Below are 17,718 nucleotides of genomic sequence, written 5' to 3'. Positions count from 1 at the left end.
TGAGCAGGGGAACGTGACCAAGGTCTTGGTGAGCAGCTGATAAGTAGAATCAGATGTGCTAAAAATTAGGGTTGGCCTGAAATCCTAGGTTTCCAGGAAGAGCGTTGTGCAAGCCTATACCACAGTATATACACTGGTGGAGACTTGTGGAGGGAGAAATCAGATGATGGGAGAAATCGGATGAAGCATGCAAACTTTCCTACCATTCCAGCCATCTTTTTCAAATATTTATTTATTTTTATTTAACTAGGCAAGTCAGTTAAGAACAAATTCTTATTTACAATGATGGCCTACCCCGGCCAAACCCTAAGCCGGATGACGCTGGGCCAATTGTGCGCCGCCCTATGAGACTCCCAATCACAGCCGGTTGTGATACAGCCTTGAATCGAACCAGGAGCTGTAGTGATGCCTCTAGCACTGCGATGCAGTGCCTTAGACCGCTGCGTCACTACAGACCCGGGTTCGATCCCAGGCTGTGTCACAACTGGCTGTGACCGGGAGTCCCGAAGGGCTGCGCCCAATTCGCACAGCATCGTCCGGGTTAGGGGAGGGTTTGGCCGGTGGCACTCATCGTGCTCTAGCGACTCTAGTGGTGGCCGGGTGCCTGGAGCCTGACTTCAGTCGTCAGTTGAATGGTAAATTGGTACGGCTGGCTTCCGGGTTAAGCGGGCAGGTGTTAAGAAGCGTGGTTTGGGCCTCCCGGGTGGCACAGTGGTCTAAGGCACTGCCTCGCAGTGCTAGCTGTGCCACCAGAAACTCTGGGTTCGAGCCGAGGCTCTGTCGCGACCGGGAGGCCCATGGGGCGGCGCACAATTGGCCTAGCGTCGTCCGGGTTAGGGAGGCTTTGGCCGGCAGGGATATCCTTGTCTCATCGCGCACTAGCGACTCCTGTGGCGGGCCGGGTGCAGTGCACACTGACCAGGTCGCTAGGTGTACGGTGTTTCCTCNCAGCATCGTCCGGGTTAGGGGAGGGTTTGGCCGGTGGCACTCATCGRGCTCTAGCGACTCTAGTGGTGGCCGGGTGCCTGGAGCCTGACTTCAGTCGTCAGTTGAATGGTAAATTGYTACGGCTGGCTTCCGGGTTAAGCGGGCAGGTGTTAAGAAGCGTGGTTTGGGCCTCCCGGGTGGCACAGTGGTCTAAGGCACTGCCTCGCAGTGCTAGCTGTGCCACCAGAAACTCTGGGTTCGAGCCGAGGCTCTGTCGCGACCGGGAGGCCCATGGGGCGGCGCACAATTGGCCTAGCGTCGTCCGGGTTAGGGAGGCTTTGGCCGGCAGGGATATCCTTGTCTCATCGCGCACTAGCGACTCCTGTGGCGGGCCGGGTGCAGTGCACACTGACCAGGTCGCTAGGTGTACGGTGTTTCCTCCGACACATTGGTGCGGCTGGCTTCAGGTTTGGATACGCGCTGTGTTAAGAAGCAGTGCGGCTTGGTTGGGTTGTGTTTCGGAGGACGCATAGCTCTCGACCGTTGCCTCTCCCGAGTCGGTGCGGGAGTTGTAGCGATGAGACAGTAACTACTAACAATTGGATACCACAAAATTGGGGAGAAAAAGGGGGTAAAAAAAAAGAAAGAAGCGTGGCTTGGCAGGTCATGTTTTGGAGAACCCATGACTCGACTTTCGCCACTCGACTTTCGCCTCCCCGTTGAGGAGTTGCAGCGATGAGACAAGATTGTAATTGGATCCCACCCACTGGGGATCCAGGCCCAGCCAATCAGCATTCGTTTTCCCCCACAAATGGCCTTTATGACAGACAGAAATACTCCTCAGTTTCATCAGCTGTCCGGGTGGCTGGTCTCAGGCGATCCCGCAGGTGGAGAAGCCGGATATGGAGGTCCTGGTTTGGTGTGGTTACACGTGGTCTGCGGTTGTGAGGCCCGTTGGACGTACTGACAAATTGGAGGTGGCTTATGGTAGAGAAATTAACAATAAATTCTCTGACAACAGCTTTGTTGGACATTCCTGCATTCAGCATGCTCCCTCAAAACTTGAMACGTGTGGCATTGTGTTGTGTGACAAAACTGCACATTTTAGAATGGCCTTTTATTGTCTCCATCACAATGTCCACCTGTGTAATGATCATGCTGTTTAATCAGTGTTGATATTCCACACCTGTCAGGTGGATGCATTATCTTGGCAAAGGAGAAATGCTCACTATCAGGGATGAAAACAAATTTGTGCGCCAAATTTGAGAGAGATGTTTTTTGTGCGTATGGAAATGTCGGGATCTTTTATTTCAGCTCATGAAACATGGGACCAACACTTTACATGTTGCGTTTATATTTTTGTTCAGTATATGTCAGCAATCCTTCCTCCAAAGGACCATTCTATSGATTAAATTGCGTGAAAATCCCCCAAATCTTTTTTTGGTCTGGGTTTCACATCGAATCACTCAGTCTTGTCAATCAAATTTTGAGTCAACCAATGTTTAGACAAATGGTTAGCTCAACTGGTCCTGATGTATGGCCATCTGCTTAAATGGTCTTACCCACTGGTATAGTTATCTGGATACTTGGTTTGATCCTCCAATCAAATTGCTGACATTGTTGACTAGTTCGCCAGACATCTGGTCAATTGGATAACTGGTCATCTGAACATCTGGCTGTAGTACTTTACACCAAAACTAAGGTCTGTCATGTTGAGCTGAAGTTTTGCATAACACCGTAGGGAGAAAGTAGTGGGGTAAAATGTAAGGAAAACATAACTGAGTGTGTTTCCATGTCACCGGGAGTGAGGGATTATTATTATGAAATGCAGCTCCTTTTTTTCACAAAGAGCACTAAGCTTCGGTGGAGTCTGGAGTAGGAGTGACATATATGGGCCAAACAGTGGAGCAAACCATCTCTGTATGTTTTTCTGGGGGCCTGGCACTCCACAAATGGTGTCTCCCAGAGAAGTCACTATATAGGTTTAGTTTTAAAATAGAGTTGCTTTTACAGTGGGCAGTAATTGTGCCACGTTAAGACCCAACYGGTTATGTTTTGGCACCCCAGTAACACTTTATTTGGATAGTCCCAAATAGATCATTTGTAGATGTTAATGTAAATGTTCAGTAGATGTTCAGTAACTGTCAACAACATTTCAACTAACTCTCCTGTAACCCTAGCCCTAAATCCTTATCCTAACCCTAAACTTAAACCTTATCTTAAACCTAACACTTATTCTAAACCTAACCCTAACTGTAACCATGGCAAGCAGTTGCTTGTCAACAGATATGGGACTATCGATATAAAGTGGGGCCGACACCTGTTTTATTAGAGATACTGAAAATTGGTGTCATATTGCCTTACTTCCTTTCGGATATGTACACTCATTCCACTCAACATTTTGTCGTGCCAGCTGAGTAAAACACTGCAAGAAATACATTTATATTTATTAATCTTCGTACACCATCACCTATTGGTCCACAGATCCCATGAAGTACGGGCATAGGACATTGTGTCATATTTCGCTAACTAATGTCATTCTTACGTCAAGTTCTTTACAACCTTCTCGGTCTAACCTCTCGAGATCCTTCCGTGCCGTTCGCTAACTCTCAAACAAATCCAAAGGAACCTGGGAACAATTGCGATTGATTTGGACAAGTATAATGGAGACCACATCAGAGAAGTTAATGGATACCACTAATCACAATAGCCATTTAGGGCAGGCCACAGCATTTCCTGATACAGAATGTTTAGCTTCCATTAATTGACTTGGGGCTCGTTTAATCGGTTTCTTCCCAGTGTCGRGTTCACAGCACGCACACGGCAATGATTTATTTGCCACGTGTGAAAATTTGACTCTGGGTGGAGTGGTGACAGTACATTTTTTGTTTATGGCAATTCCATCTTGGGTGATAACATTTAATCATCAAAACAGAATTGCTCTCACATTTGAATAATTGAAAATGAGCTCTCTCTGTAATCTCTGTAAACGCTGTGTAAGTGTGAGTGTGTAAGTGTGTGCTTGTCTGTGGTGTGCTGGTTTGTTGTGATGCCAGTGTGGTTAGGTGAAATGCCTCTTGAGATTCCTGGCAAAAGAGCCAAAGTGTAAGGTTGTTTGGGGACAACGCGGGTGACATTTGAAATGAGTGCTGATGGCGATAGGATAGATGCAGTGGAATTCAGGTCTCTGTTGTCTTCTGCAGTGCTGTAGAAATTTCTACATATGGCTGCCATGTGCACACAATATGCTCACACTGGGCCAAACTCAACCGTGGCGCTACCTCCATACACTGCACAGTGAAAGAGGAAAGAAAGTGAGTGAGAGACCGACATAAGATGTGAGGGGAGAAAAAGAAAGAGGTTTGGGTGGGCAGCGAAGAAAGTAAATCAAATCTATTGATTGTGTTTGTAACTAACAACTAATCATTTTTCAAAATATATGAAAGGATATACAGTACAACCTGATTGTGTATGTATTTGTTTTGATTGAAGGTGTGTTGTACTTKCACATTTGACAGTGTCCAAGTCTTATGATCTTGGATCATAGGCTGTTCTGGATGGCTGTAAGTGGGGAGTAGCTTGTTGAGCCTAGCCCAGTTGGTGTGACAACATCAATACCAGTGGGCATCTGGCATGGGTAGGGGGCAGATGACAGATTAGTGAGTAGGCTTTCTCTCTTTGCCTCCGTCTCGCTCTCTCTTTCGGTCTCTCTCATTTTGTCTCTCTGTTTGTCTCTTTCTCTGTCTTTGTATTTATCTTTTTCTATCTCTCTTCCTCTCTCTTTTTGTCTCTCTTTGTCTCTGTTTCCCTCTGTCTTTTTCTCTTTCCCCATGTGTTTCTCTCTCCCTGTCTGTCCCCCAGCAGAGATGAATCTGGGGCAGTCTTAATCCCACCATTCCAGACCAATGTCCAGCCCAAGACCAGAATCTTGTCCCTTGACCTTTGATCTTTGCATGGCAACCTTCAAAGACCCCACCACAAAATAGTTGTTTTAATGTACATTCTAGTTACTATGTTTCATCTGACATTATACTCATGTCATTTAGCAGATCCTCTTATCCAGAGATATTTACAGRCAACTAACTCYGGATYTTAAAAACCCTACCCTAACGTTTCCCCGGCTGTGGGMGAACGGTCCTTCGAGCCGGATGAGAACAAAAATGTGTTGTGTAACACGGGGAACAGCCCTCCGTCCCCTGAGAGCCCATTGGAGCGACTACCCTCAGCGGAGGCCATGGGATGCACCCTAATAACTCTTCCCTCTTTTCCTCTTTCCCTAGTTGTGCATGTCTGTCCAACTGGCTTCCTTTTTCCTTGCCCTCCCCCTCTCGCTTTCTCTCTCTATCTCTCTGGTTTCACCTCACTTTCTCWCTCCCTTTCTCTTGCTCCCCTTACCCCCCCACCCCTTCCCCATCTCCCTCACCTTCCTCTCCTGCCAGCCCTCCATGTCCTGAGCCAACCCCATTAGCAGGGCTTGATCCAGGGCTCACTTGGACCAGAGGGGGGTACACTGTGGCTCATCAAAAGGGTCTGAGGGAGGAGTAGCAGTGGGGGGAGGAAGTGTGGTGGTGGTGGTGGATGTAGGGGTGGAGTTGGCAAATACCAGAGCGGTGCCAAGCCCAAGACACTGATCTTTGACATCTCACTGAGATTAGACTAGTATGGACAGAGAGGACATGTTCCTAGATCAGCACTATGAGACTCTTGATTAATACGGGTCCTGGGCTTGCTCCAGGGCAAAGACCTCATGGTATATGTTGGGAAAGAAGTCTGGGTGGTGTTCAGTAGGCACGAAGCTGAAGAAAATGTGCCAAAATGGTAATGTCTAGACCTTGTCTGTTGCAAAACATTTCACTACAGTGTGCCCTAATGAGGACAGCCTTGGGGTATTTCTCTCTGTCTCGTTCATCTCATTTAGTCGCTACAGCTTCCTGTTGGTCCTCCCGGGGCCTTATATGACTTCCTCCCATCTTGCCTGTCTTTCCTCTCCTTTCCTGTCTTTCCTCTCCTTTCCTGTCCAACCCTGAATGGGCTGGAGTAGAAGATCATGTGTGTGCATGCGTGCGCCATTCGTTAGCAGCAAGCAATCTCAGTCTTATCCACACATACAGGACCCATATGCCCCATACACACTCAATGACACACACACACATCGTCATCACGGCCAAGCATCATATCTAAAGAGATTGCATGGTACGTTGGCTTATTTTTTAGACCTCCCACTTTGGGCTGGATGTGTGAAAGTGTAGTTTAAACCTGCATAATCTATGAGCAGAATTACTGTTTACCTCAATTATCCACGAAATCCATAGTTTGAAGGCACTGTTTTCAGTGCCATTTTCCCTACATTTTCCCCACGTGCACCAGCCCCCTAGTAATTTGAGTTTCAGCCAATGAGCTTCAGCCCCTTGACATTTGAGTGACAGCTAGCAAGAGGCCTGCCCAGCGTTATCCAATGAGGTTGCAGGGCGGACCAACGGCTCAATGGACACAGCAGAGAGAGAGAGAGAGCAATGACGTGGTGCACATATATGCACATACATAGACATACATAGACATAGGTCATAGACCCCTTGACTTTTTCCACATTTTGTTATGTTACAGCCTTATTCTAAAATGTATTAAATCAATCAAAATTCCTCTGCAATCTACACACAATACCCCATAATGACAAAGRGAAAACAGGTCTTTTGAATATTTTGCAAATAAAAGTAAATAAAATAAAAATAACTAATTTACGTAAGTATTCAGAACCTTTGCAACGAGACTCAAAATTGAGCTCAGGTGCATCCTGTTTCCATTGATCATCCTTAAGATGTTTCTACAACTTGATTGGAGTCCACTTGTGGTACATTCAATTGATTGGACATGATTTGGAAAGGCACACGCCTCTTTATAAGGTCCCACAGTTAACAGTGCATGCCAAAGCAAAAAACAAAGCCATGAGGTTGAAGGAATTGTCCGTTGAGCTCCGAGAAAGGATTGTGTCGAGCSAAAGATCTAGGGAAGGGTACCAAAAAATGTTGGAGCATTGAAGGTCCCCAAGAACACAGTGGCCTCCATCATTCGTAAATGGAATACGTTTGGAACCACCAAGACTCTTCCTAGAGCTGGCCGCCCGGCCAAACTGAGCAATCGGGGGAGAAGGGCCTTGGTCAGGGAGATGACCAAAAACCCAATGGTCACTCTGACAGAGTTCTAGGGTTCCTCTGTGGAGATGGGAGAACCTTCCAGAAGGAGAACGATTTCAGCACCACTCCACCAATTAGGCCTTTATGGTAGAATGGCCAGACGGAAGCCACTCCTCAGTAAAAGGCACATGACAGCCCACCTGGAGTTTGCCAAAAGGCACCCAAAGACTCTCAAACCATAAGAAACAAGATTCAACTCTTTGYCCTGAATGCCAAGCGTCACTTCTGGAGGAAACCTGGCACCATCCCTARGGTGAAGCATGGTGGTGGCAGCATCATGCTGTGGGGATGTTTTTCAGTGGCAGGGACTGGGAGACTAGTCAGGATCTAGGAAAAGATGAACGGAGCAAAGTACAGAGAGATCCTTGATTAAACCCTGCTCCATAGCGCTCAGGACCTCAGACTGGGGCGAAGGTTCACCTTCCAACAGGACAACGACCCTAAGCACACAGCCAAGAAAACACAGCAGTGGCTTCYGGACAAGTCTCTGAATGTCCTTGAGTGGCCCAGCCAGAGCCCGGACTTGAACCCGATCTAACATCTCTGGAGAGACCAGAAAATAGCTGTGCAGCATTGCTCTCCATCCAACCTGACAGAGCTTGAGAGGATCTGCAGAGAAGAATGGGAGAAACTCTCCAAATTATGTAAATGTGATATTTCAGTGTTTTTATTTTTAACTTTTTTATAAATTAGAAAAACAGTCAAATTCTGTTTTTGCTTTGTCATTATGTGGTATTGTGTGTAGATTGATGAAGGAAAAAACAATATAATACATTTTAGAGTAAAGCTGTAACATAACAATGTGGAAAAAGTCAAGGGGTCTGAATACTTTCCGAAGGCACTGTATGTGACTTAGTACGCAATTTTTGTAGACCACATTCGGCTCCTGAGCGCTACTTTCAAAACTATTGGCTGAAATTATACAAATGTTTGACAGTGCAWCTTTAAGTTACACACAAATTCTCACTGTGCTCAATATTTCTCGCACCCTCAATCACTCCTTACCACAATCACACATCCACACGTACTCCTACATGCATACCCCTCACACCTACTCACTGACACACACACTTTCATTCCTTTACTATTTCCTCTCCACGTCTCTCCACACAAAATGAACAAAACTAAGATACTAACACACAATCGTATCCTTTTGTCCACTTTCTTAWRYYMCCTGKMCWGKMCAGGKRRYWTGAGTCTCAAGTGCCGGGTCTAAGTAACAGTTTATCATAGGGGAGAAAAGTAAGAATTGAACAGGTAAGTCTTGTCTGAGCCAGAACTGCCCATAGGGTATCTCCTGTMTCTGTAGCGTGAGGCCGCTTGATGTACAAGCACGCCCTCTGGACAGGACACTAGTCTTTCGCATGGCCCTAACCCCAAACGATCTCTTTAATGCTAAGTGTCAAGCAGAAAGGCATCCGTTTCCATTTTTAGAGGTATGGCCCGACTGGGGATTGAACCCCCAACTTTCCAATGTCAGGTGGGCACTAATCACAAGGCCACTGAAGATGGTTTGTCTCTCCTTGAACTACTGATAAAATAATCTACGCTCATACTGTACATCATGTCACACAGTCCCGACCCTTCTAATCCTTCAATGCTTCAATGTGGCATACTAGAGGGAATATGACAGTTTCAGACAGTTTCAGTTTCTGTTGTATCCAATTCTACGCCGGTGTGTGTATCATCTCCCTGCAGACAGTTCATGAGTTCCTCAGCAGTGGAACAAAGGATTGAATGACAGACAGTCGAGTAGCTACCTAGCTAATCCTTTGTGGACAGACTACATAAGATAAATTGTATCGTAACATCTGTCAACAGTAGTTGTTTTGGCTCGCAGGTTTTTCYTCACTGGGTTATTTTGACGAATCACGATTAAGTGGGCATGCACATCTTTCGAAATTGAGAAGGGGTGGGGGCCCGTAGACTTGACTGAAACTTGCAGAGAGAAGGGGGAGGAGCTACCGCCCTGCTTCTGCTCCTCGTTCTAGCACATTTTCTCATACATTTCCCCTCAGAACTTAATCGAGTATCTGTTGCAATTATGCTTGATTTCGGAGACTACTAGCTAGCTAACTCGTCATATCCAATGTGCTTGACACCCGTTTTAATTTGTAACATTATTCAATTAGGTTTTTAGCTGAAATATGAATATAAGTTGGTGTTACGAAAAGCCAGGTATGTATTTTTCTTTTTCCCGACAGCAGGTGTATCAATATTAGCTTTGGTTTATGTGAATTCCACAGGAGCACAGGCCAACGTGGGGGCATACCAGAGAAAGGGTGCAGGAGGCTTCTCGATTCTCCGGTTCGGTTTTGGAGGCGGGAGGGGGTGCCACTGGGGGGGAGCCATGTGATTTTTTTTTTAGGGGGGGTTGTGGTGTAACTGTGCACACGCTCTCTCTCTCGCTTTCTCTCGCTCTATCACACTATTACCTATGTAGTGCACTACTTTTGACCAGGGTCCATAGGGCTCGCGTCAAAAGTTGTGCATTATGTAGGGAATAGCATGGCATTTGGGATGCGGCCAAGGCCCGGCGAGGTCATGAACAGGAGGCGGAGGCTGAGTGGAGGAACAGGAAAGGAGATCGCCGGGCCTCGTTCCCATCTGGTAATAATCCAGGAGTCTTTTCCCACTGATTCCCGAACTCGCCAAATCATCTCGAAAACATCAGTGGTTTGGACACCGGGGCTCTGACCCGCGAGTAGGCAATCAGCCCAGAGCATGGGAGTTTGTGTTTTTCCTCTCCCCATCCCGATTTCATTCGTCAGTTTATACGTCTGCAGAGAATGCGTTTCAGAACGGGTTTCTGATGCAGGGATGAACTGTATGCGGACTGAAAGCTATATCCGCATCCCAAATGTTACCCTATGCCTCATATAGTGCACTACTTAAACTAGTAAGCAGAATCTGTTGCAATAATGCATTAGTCTGGCACAGCATTAACACTCCTGACTCRGGACCAAAGACACCCTCCATGGCAATGGGGGTTTGAGCCTCGGCTTCACCGAATGTCTGAGCCCTTCCTACCGGTTTCTCCTCCTTTGTCTATCCCCATGTCTCACTTCCTACTATCTAAAACGTCACTAAAATATACAAGTAAGTGTGCACCTCCGTTCTCCCCCCAAAAATCCAATTATAATAATGTCATTGTAATACCTAATCAGCTCATAAAGAGTTAGTTCACCCAAATTACAAATGTACATATTGGTTCCCTTACCCGACAAGCAGTCATTGACAGCCACACCTTGGTTTTGACAGAGTATGACAGCAAGCCACACCTTGGTTTTGTTTACCTGGCCYCTGTTTCAAATGCTAAATTGTTTGCATTTGTGGCACAAATCAAATGAAAGTCAATGGTACCTAATATTAGTAGTTTCACGCTTGTCCATATCATTTATAAGTAATTTCTTTGAGTTAGACAAAACAMTTTTAGATACTAAACAAAGGATGATTTGGACATGAAGAGCACAAAAATGCCAGCCAGACTAAACTGAATTACCTATATAAATAAAGGTGAGATAAAACAAAAAAGTTATATTCCTTCCTATGTCTACTGCATCTCTGCAGTTGACTCTCTCAGTGAAATGCCTGGCTTAGAGCTGAATAGCTGAAGACAGCCCCTCTGATACCCCTGGCAGTCCGATGTTTGTTTTCTTGTATATAAAATAATCTTGTAATTCAGATTCTGTAATTGTACATTTTTATTTATTTTTTACTATTGTTTATTACATTTTACCCCATTTTCTCCCAATGTTGTGATATCCAATTGGTAGTTACGACATTGTCTCATTTCAACAACTACCCAACGGGCTCGGGAGAGGCGAAGATCGTGACATGCGTCCTTTCGAAACACGCTCTGCTGCTTCTTAACACACTGGTCACTTAACATGGATGTCAGACAAACCAATGTGTTGTAATTGTACATTTGAACCCTGATGCTATGCTTAACAATAAAACATGATTGTCCAGGCCCAGACCCCAACCTTGGACAGGGCCTGGTTGGGGGGCTGGTTGCATGGTTGACATCATGGCAACCTAGTCATTATGGCCCAGATTAGTGGAGAGTGGAGCACAAAGCCTGGTGCTTTAACATATCCTCCTCCTCTCTCTCTCTCTCTCTCTCTCTCTCTCCTCTCTCTCTCTCTCTCTCTCTCTCTCTCTCTCTCTCTCTCTCTTCTCTCTACTCTCTCTCTCTCTCTCTCTCTCTCTCTCTCTCTCTCTCTCTCTCTCTCTCTCTCTCTCTCTCTCTCCTCTCTCTCTCTCTCTCTCTCTCTCTCTCTGCTCTCTGTCTTTCTCTCTCTGTCTCTCTCTCTCTGTCTCTCTCTCTCTGCTCTCTCTCTCTGTGTCTCTCTTCCCCAGTCCTCCTGTGCTGTCTCACCCTCTCCCTTACCCCATTCTCTATCTGTCCCTCTTTCTTTCTCTCTACTGCAGAGGCTCTTTCCAAGACTTTATTTACTTTCTCTTCCATGGCTGAGATTCATTTCCTGAGCTCATATGCATTTCAAAAGTCTCCGGGAGGGAACACCTTGTTCCAGGTGAACAAATAGTCACCGCAGTGAATACTAAACCCATCAGAGGTGTCGCGGCTGTTTGCTGCCTTCGGATTCGTTGGCAGTTGACTGTCCGGTCCGATGATTGACATACTGACTTACTGTGAATATACTGTCTGACTGGCAATAAACACAGAATGTATCTAATAACACAATAGCATTTTCATTAGTTTATGACCCTGTAAGGCTATATGTAAAAACACAAGCATTAAAGTGTTCAGCACTTACACAAATGACTGACAGAGATAAATTGATGATAAAATGATTTGTGGGGGCTGTCTTGTTAGACTTCAGTGCAGCTTTTGACATTATTGATCATAGTCTACTGCTGGAAAAATGTATGTGTTATGGCTTTACACCTGKTATAATGTGGATAAAGAGTTACTTGTCTGAACACAGAGGGTGTTCTTTAATGGAAGCCTATCAAATATTATCCAGTTAGAATCAGAAATTCCACAGGGTAGCTGTTTAGGCCCTTTGCTTTTTTCAATTTTTACTAACAACATGCCACTGACTTTGAGTAAAGCCAGAGTTTCTATGTATGCAGATGACTCAACACTATACACGTCAGCTACTACAACGACTGAAATGACTGCAACACTCAACAAAGAGCTGCAGTTAGTTTCAGAGTGGGTGGCAAGAAATAAGTTTGCACTAAATATTTCTAAAACTAAAAGCATTGTATTTGGAACAAAGCCCTCACTAAACCCTAAACCTCAATTAAATCTTGTAATAAATAATGTYGAAATTGAGCAAGTTGAGATTACTAAACTACTTGGAGTAACACTAGATTGTAAACTGTCATGGTCAAAACATATTGATGCAGTTGTAGCTAAGATGGGGAGAAGTCTGTCTATAATAAAGTGATACTCTGCCTTCTAACCACACTATCAACKAGGCAGGTCCTACAGGCCCTAGTTTTSTCGCACCTTGACTASTGTTCAGTCGTGTGGTCAGGTGCCACAAAAAAGTGGCAATTGGAAAAGTGGCAAATTGCAATTGGCTCAGAACAGGGCAGCACTGCTGGCCCTTGGATGTACACAGAGTGCTAATATTAATAATATGCATGTCAATCTCTCCTGGCTGAAAGTGGAGGAGAGATTGACTTCATCACTACTTCTATTTATGAGACATGTTGAATGCACCGAGCTACCTGTCTAAACTACTGGCWCACAGTTCGGACACCCATGCATACCCCACAAGACATGTGACAAGAGGTCTCTTCACAGTCCCTAAGTCCAGAACAGACAATGGGAGCCACACAGTACTACATAGAGCCATGACTACAAGGAACTCTATTCCACATCAAGTAACTGACACAAGCAGTAAAATTTGATTTAAAAAACACCTTATGGAACAGCGGGGACTGTGAAGCAACAAACATTGGCACGCACGCACGCACGCGCGCGCACACACACACACAGTATACATACACAGTATACATACACATGGATTTAGTAATGTAGATATGTGGTAGTGGTGGAGTAGGGGCCTGAGGGCACACAGTGTGTTGTGAATGTATTGTAATGTTTTAAAATTGTATAAACTGCCTTCATTTTGCTGGACCCCAGGAAGAATAGCTGCTGCTTTGGCAGCAGCTAATGGGGATCCATAATAAATACAAAATACAAATACAAACTCATTCATTCTTCCACTTTCTCCCCCATAACACTTTACTTCATTTACTTAATCTGTTTTTATACTATATGTGTGAAATTATAGTTGAGGTTCAGTTGAGGCAATTATCAGGGTGATTAGAGTAATAAAACAATACAATTCATGAGCAGTCCAAATGACTGCTTTAGCGGTCCTAGCGTTAATGAGTTAGACAGTATGTCATCCTTGACATATCATTATGAAGCCTCAAAACAATAAATGAGATAATCATATAACTGATTACTTAATTCCTTGATTGACTAATTGATGGATTGATTGTGACTGACTGGCTGATTGATTCATTGCCCTTCTTCTGTTGTCACAGGATGAATTGGACCTGACAGACAAGAACAGGGAGGCAATGTTTGCTCTACCTGCCGAGAAGAAATGGCAGATCTACTGCAGCAAGAAGAAGGTGAGTTCTGACACAAACACACAGAACATTATTTAGAATCAACAATATTTATCCCATTGCCCTTAGGTGAATACACAAACACACACACACACACACACTATATCCAACCTCATCTCTTGAACAGACTGTTCCCTCGTGCAGCTTCAGATTGTCAACATACAGTCTGAAAGGGGGAACGTTTTGGTTAGACCTCCCTTTCACCCCTTTCTCTTGCCATAATGTCCTTCCTTTCTCGTTCCATAACAGTGCTGGTTTACTCTGTGGTCAGGTCTCCGTGAGGAAACAACATTCTTGATAGAAAAAAGTGAGCTTGGGCCCCTTCCTCAACAGCAAATGAAAGAAATACACAGGGTGTGCTTTCCAAATGGCACACTATTCCCTATGTAGTGCACTATTTCTGAACAGAGCCTGGTCTCTGGCGCCATTTGGGACATGGACATGAACTTCCCAAAGTCCTTTTGGGGAGAATKGTTTTTTTGGCAAAGCACATGCGTTTTTTGACCATGCACATGTGCTCCTGTGTTTGCTCTAGCCTTTTGGGGGCCCTAAGCAAAAAATTGCAGTTGMACAGCTAATTTATTACAATTCTACAAGTTCTGCTATGGGGTGGAGAGACATTTTTGCAATTTTAAATCTAATTTCCAGCAATTTGACACATTTTGTAATGACCACTGCCATGTTAATATGATATCTGAGTGAGAATGACTAACAAAATCAATGGGGGCTTGCCATCCCTAATAATATCCCCCGGCCAAAAAGTGTCTCTCCACTGCATCACAATGGGATTCCATGAACTATTAGCATCCGTTGCTATATCAACGGTGTGTTGACCTAATGATTCGAATTTTGGAGAACATTACAGCCTAAATGACATGCTTTTCATCATCGCCATGCAAACAAGGCTGATTTCCACATCAATTTTGCTGTTTAAGTTTTGTTTAGCTAATAAAATGAAAACATTACTTCTAACTACGTTTGGGTACCTTGTTAACATTACAACATGAAATCCATGTCTTAAACGCTGATACGTTTCGGAAATGGCAAAGAAAATGTGTAATCTGCTTGACACATTAGTTACTTACAGCAAATTTCCACTCCTTCCATATGCAAATCTGTTTTATTCATACACTGGTTTGTCTGGCTGGCATGTTTTTATTTTAACCTGCCCTTCCCTTATCTACACTGAAATAATATAATTTCAGTAGACCTCTATTGTGATACATTTTCYTTCTATCTCACATAGCTCATTAGTACACCCTTATGGTTGAATATATATGTATCTATTGTAGGTCCCAGGAACTAATAAATACCATCAAACGATACGTTACAACTTACAATAATGAACACCTTGTGAAACAGCTGTGACAACCAACCTGGCAATATTTAAKATTTTAATATGTCAACTTTGATTGTTTTTGGTACAGTGTCATTCATTTATTTTCACCCGTCAAAAAAATGGTACACTCACATGACAATCATAGACTAAAATACTAAATCCTTGTGTGTGGAATATAGAGGAGGTGGTTGCTGTGTGGGTGGGAGGTTCTGCCTGTCACRTGCTCTCAACAGGCAGACAGTCTCGGAAGGGGGACTTGAAGAGGGAGACTGCAGTCTGGGCACTGCTGCTCTATTTGTTCTGAGTGTTTGCAGTGCTAGTGTTWATCGTTACTATGTGCCCAGTATGATAGAGCAAAAKATCTTTCTGYGCAGATAATGACAACATGACAACAACAGTAGCTGTAGATGATGTAATGAAAAGTTGGAGGGGGGTTGGTAATGGAGGACCTCAGGTGATCCACGTCTGGATGTTGGGCAGAATTCCTAGATCCTGGAGAASAGGAGCAGAGTTAAAGGGAACAGGGTAGGAGACAGAGACGTAAACAAGCAAACACACAGGTTACACTTTACTGTGAGAACATTTGGKGTAGTACAGTGTTATAAATGGGAGATATGTACTTTTCAAAACTTACCGATCATGTGCTATGGTGAAACAAATTTGATAGGCTTGAACTCCGGCACCACAGTCTTCCTGCCCACACATTTTCTATAGGTTTGAGGTCAGGGCTTTGTGATGGCCACTCCAATACCTTGACTTTGTTGTCCTTAAGCCCTTTTGCCATAACTTTGGAGCATGCACCTATCTCTCCCCATATATATAGATCCGTATGCTTGGAGTCTGCGTGTCGATGTGTAGCTCTCTCTCGCACGCGCAGCTCCACCTTCCTGACTTTAGATTTGCCTCGCGATGCTCTGACTCTTCATCAGTGCCTCCACCATCCACATTGTTCCTCGCACTCATGGCGATGCGCATCTATTTTCGATGAGTGCGGCGCCTCTTAATGCACAGTACCCCCAACAACCTATGATGCTCGTTCAACCCCTGTCCTGGACTTCCCGTTTGTATATTTAATGGTCGAATATTAGCAGACGTTTATCCAGATCGCGACTTACATTCGGTTGGGTGCTTGTGTGCTCGAATATGCCGCAGTGAACAACGCACTTTCAATAGGTGCATCTAACTCTGGTTTAGGGGGGGGGGGGTTAGAAAGGAATTACTTTATCCTACCTAGGTATTCCTTAAAGAGGTGGGGCTTTCAGGTGTCTCCGGAAGGTGGTTGCATTGACTCCGTGACCTGGCGCTCGTGAGGGTTTGTTCCCACCATTGGGTGCCAGAGCCAGCGAACTAGTTTGACTGGGCTGAGCGGGCAACTGTACTTCTAGAGTAGGGAGGCGAGCAGGCCAGAGGTGGATGAACGCAGTGCCTTGTTTTGGGTGGTAGGGGCCTGATCATAGAGCCTTGAAGGTACCGGAAGGTTGCCGTCCCACTTCTCCATCAGCTCCAGTAGCAAGCACCTCATGGTCTTAGATCGGTGATGCGAGCTTCAACTTGGAAGCCAGTGGAGAGCGGAGTGAGCGGGCTGGTGAACGTGAGAGAAACTTGGGAAAGTGAACACCGACGGCTGCTGGCGTTCTGGATGGAGTTTAGGGTTTAATGGCACAGGGCAGAGGAGCCAGCCAACGGCGAGGGTTGCTAGTAAAATCAGACGGGAGATGACAAGTGCCTTGGATTAGGGGACCTGCGCCGCTTCCTTGCGTGAGGCAGGGTCTTACTCTGCCGGAATGTTGTAAGCATGACCTACAGGAACGGGTCACCGCCTTGAGGATGCCGGAATGGTATCCTTCACGGTTTGGGATGGTGGTTCTTCGGCTTGCAAGCACCTCCCAGCTTTTTTCACTCCCAACATTAACTATTGGTCATTATGTGCCAAACAGTTCTTATTTGTCAGACCAGGACATTCTCCAAAATAGGTTACGATCTTTTCCTACTGTGCACCGTAGTCTGGTTTTTTATGGCGGTTTTGGAGCCCAAGTGGCTTCTTCCACTGTGAGCGGCCTTCTCAAGTTATGTTGATATAGGACTCGTTTTTACTGTGGAATATAGATACTTTTATGTACCTGTATTCCTCCAGCAGCTTCAGAAGTCCTTTGCTGTTGCTTCTGGCATTTCTGAATTTTCCAGCGTTTAAAGCCAGTATACTTAGTGTGGTAAACTTCTGACCACTGGAATTGTGCTACAGTGGAATTATAATTGAAATAATCTTGAAACAATTGTTGTGAAAACTAGATGTAGCCTTACAGACTTGCCAAGAACTATAGTTTTGTTAACTAAGAAATTGTGTGGTAGTGGGAATTGAACACGATTTTAATGACTCAACCTAAGTGTATGTAAACATGAAACAGTGACTGTCTGCACTCATTTAATGCTGTAGGCATGTTTAATAATGTAAGGCAAAAAGGAATATATATTTTTTCCCCCCCTCACAGACCAGTAAATCATTAATACTTATCCTTGCCCAATTCAATATTATGCCCTTTAGATAGCATAAGGCCCTGTAATGGTATTCAGAGGTTTGACGGATACTACCAGCTTGCACTTCAGTTGGTTGGTCTAAAGGGCAGGGTATTACTCTGTTAT

General features: G+C 44.8%; 1 protein-coding gene across 2 annotated transcripts in view; it reads left to right on the top strand.

The window, feature by feature from the left end:
- daam2 (dishevelled associated activator of morphogenesis 2) overlaps positions 1 to 17,718 on the top strand; it is a 245,644-nt gene that overhangs the window by 114,079 nt on the left and 113,847 nt on the right. For both annotated transcript variants that reach the window (XM_023995098.2, XM_023995099.2), the window contains exon 3: positions 13,653 to 13,742. In XM_023995098.2, the coding sequence (XP_023850866.1) occupies positions 13,653 to 13,742 (90 nt within the window). The remainder of the gene's footprint in view (positions 1 to 13,652; positions 13,743 to 17,718) is intronic.

This window comes from Salvelinus sp. IW2-2015, linkage group LG10, assembly GCF_002910315.2.
Source record: "Salvelinus sp. IW2-2015 linkage group LG10, ASM291031v2, whole genome shotgun sequence".
Taxonomy (NCBI): Eukaryota; Metazoa; Chordata; class Actinopteri; order Salmoniformes; family Salmonidae; genus Salvelinus; species Salvelinus sp. IW2-2015.
This window is presented reverse-complemented; position numbering and strand designations above follow the sequence as displayed.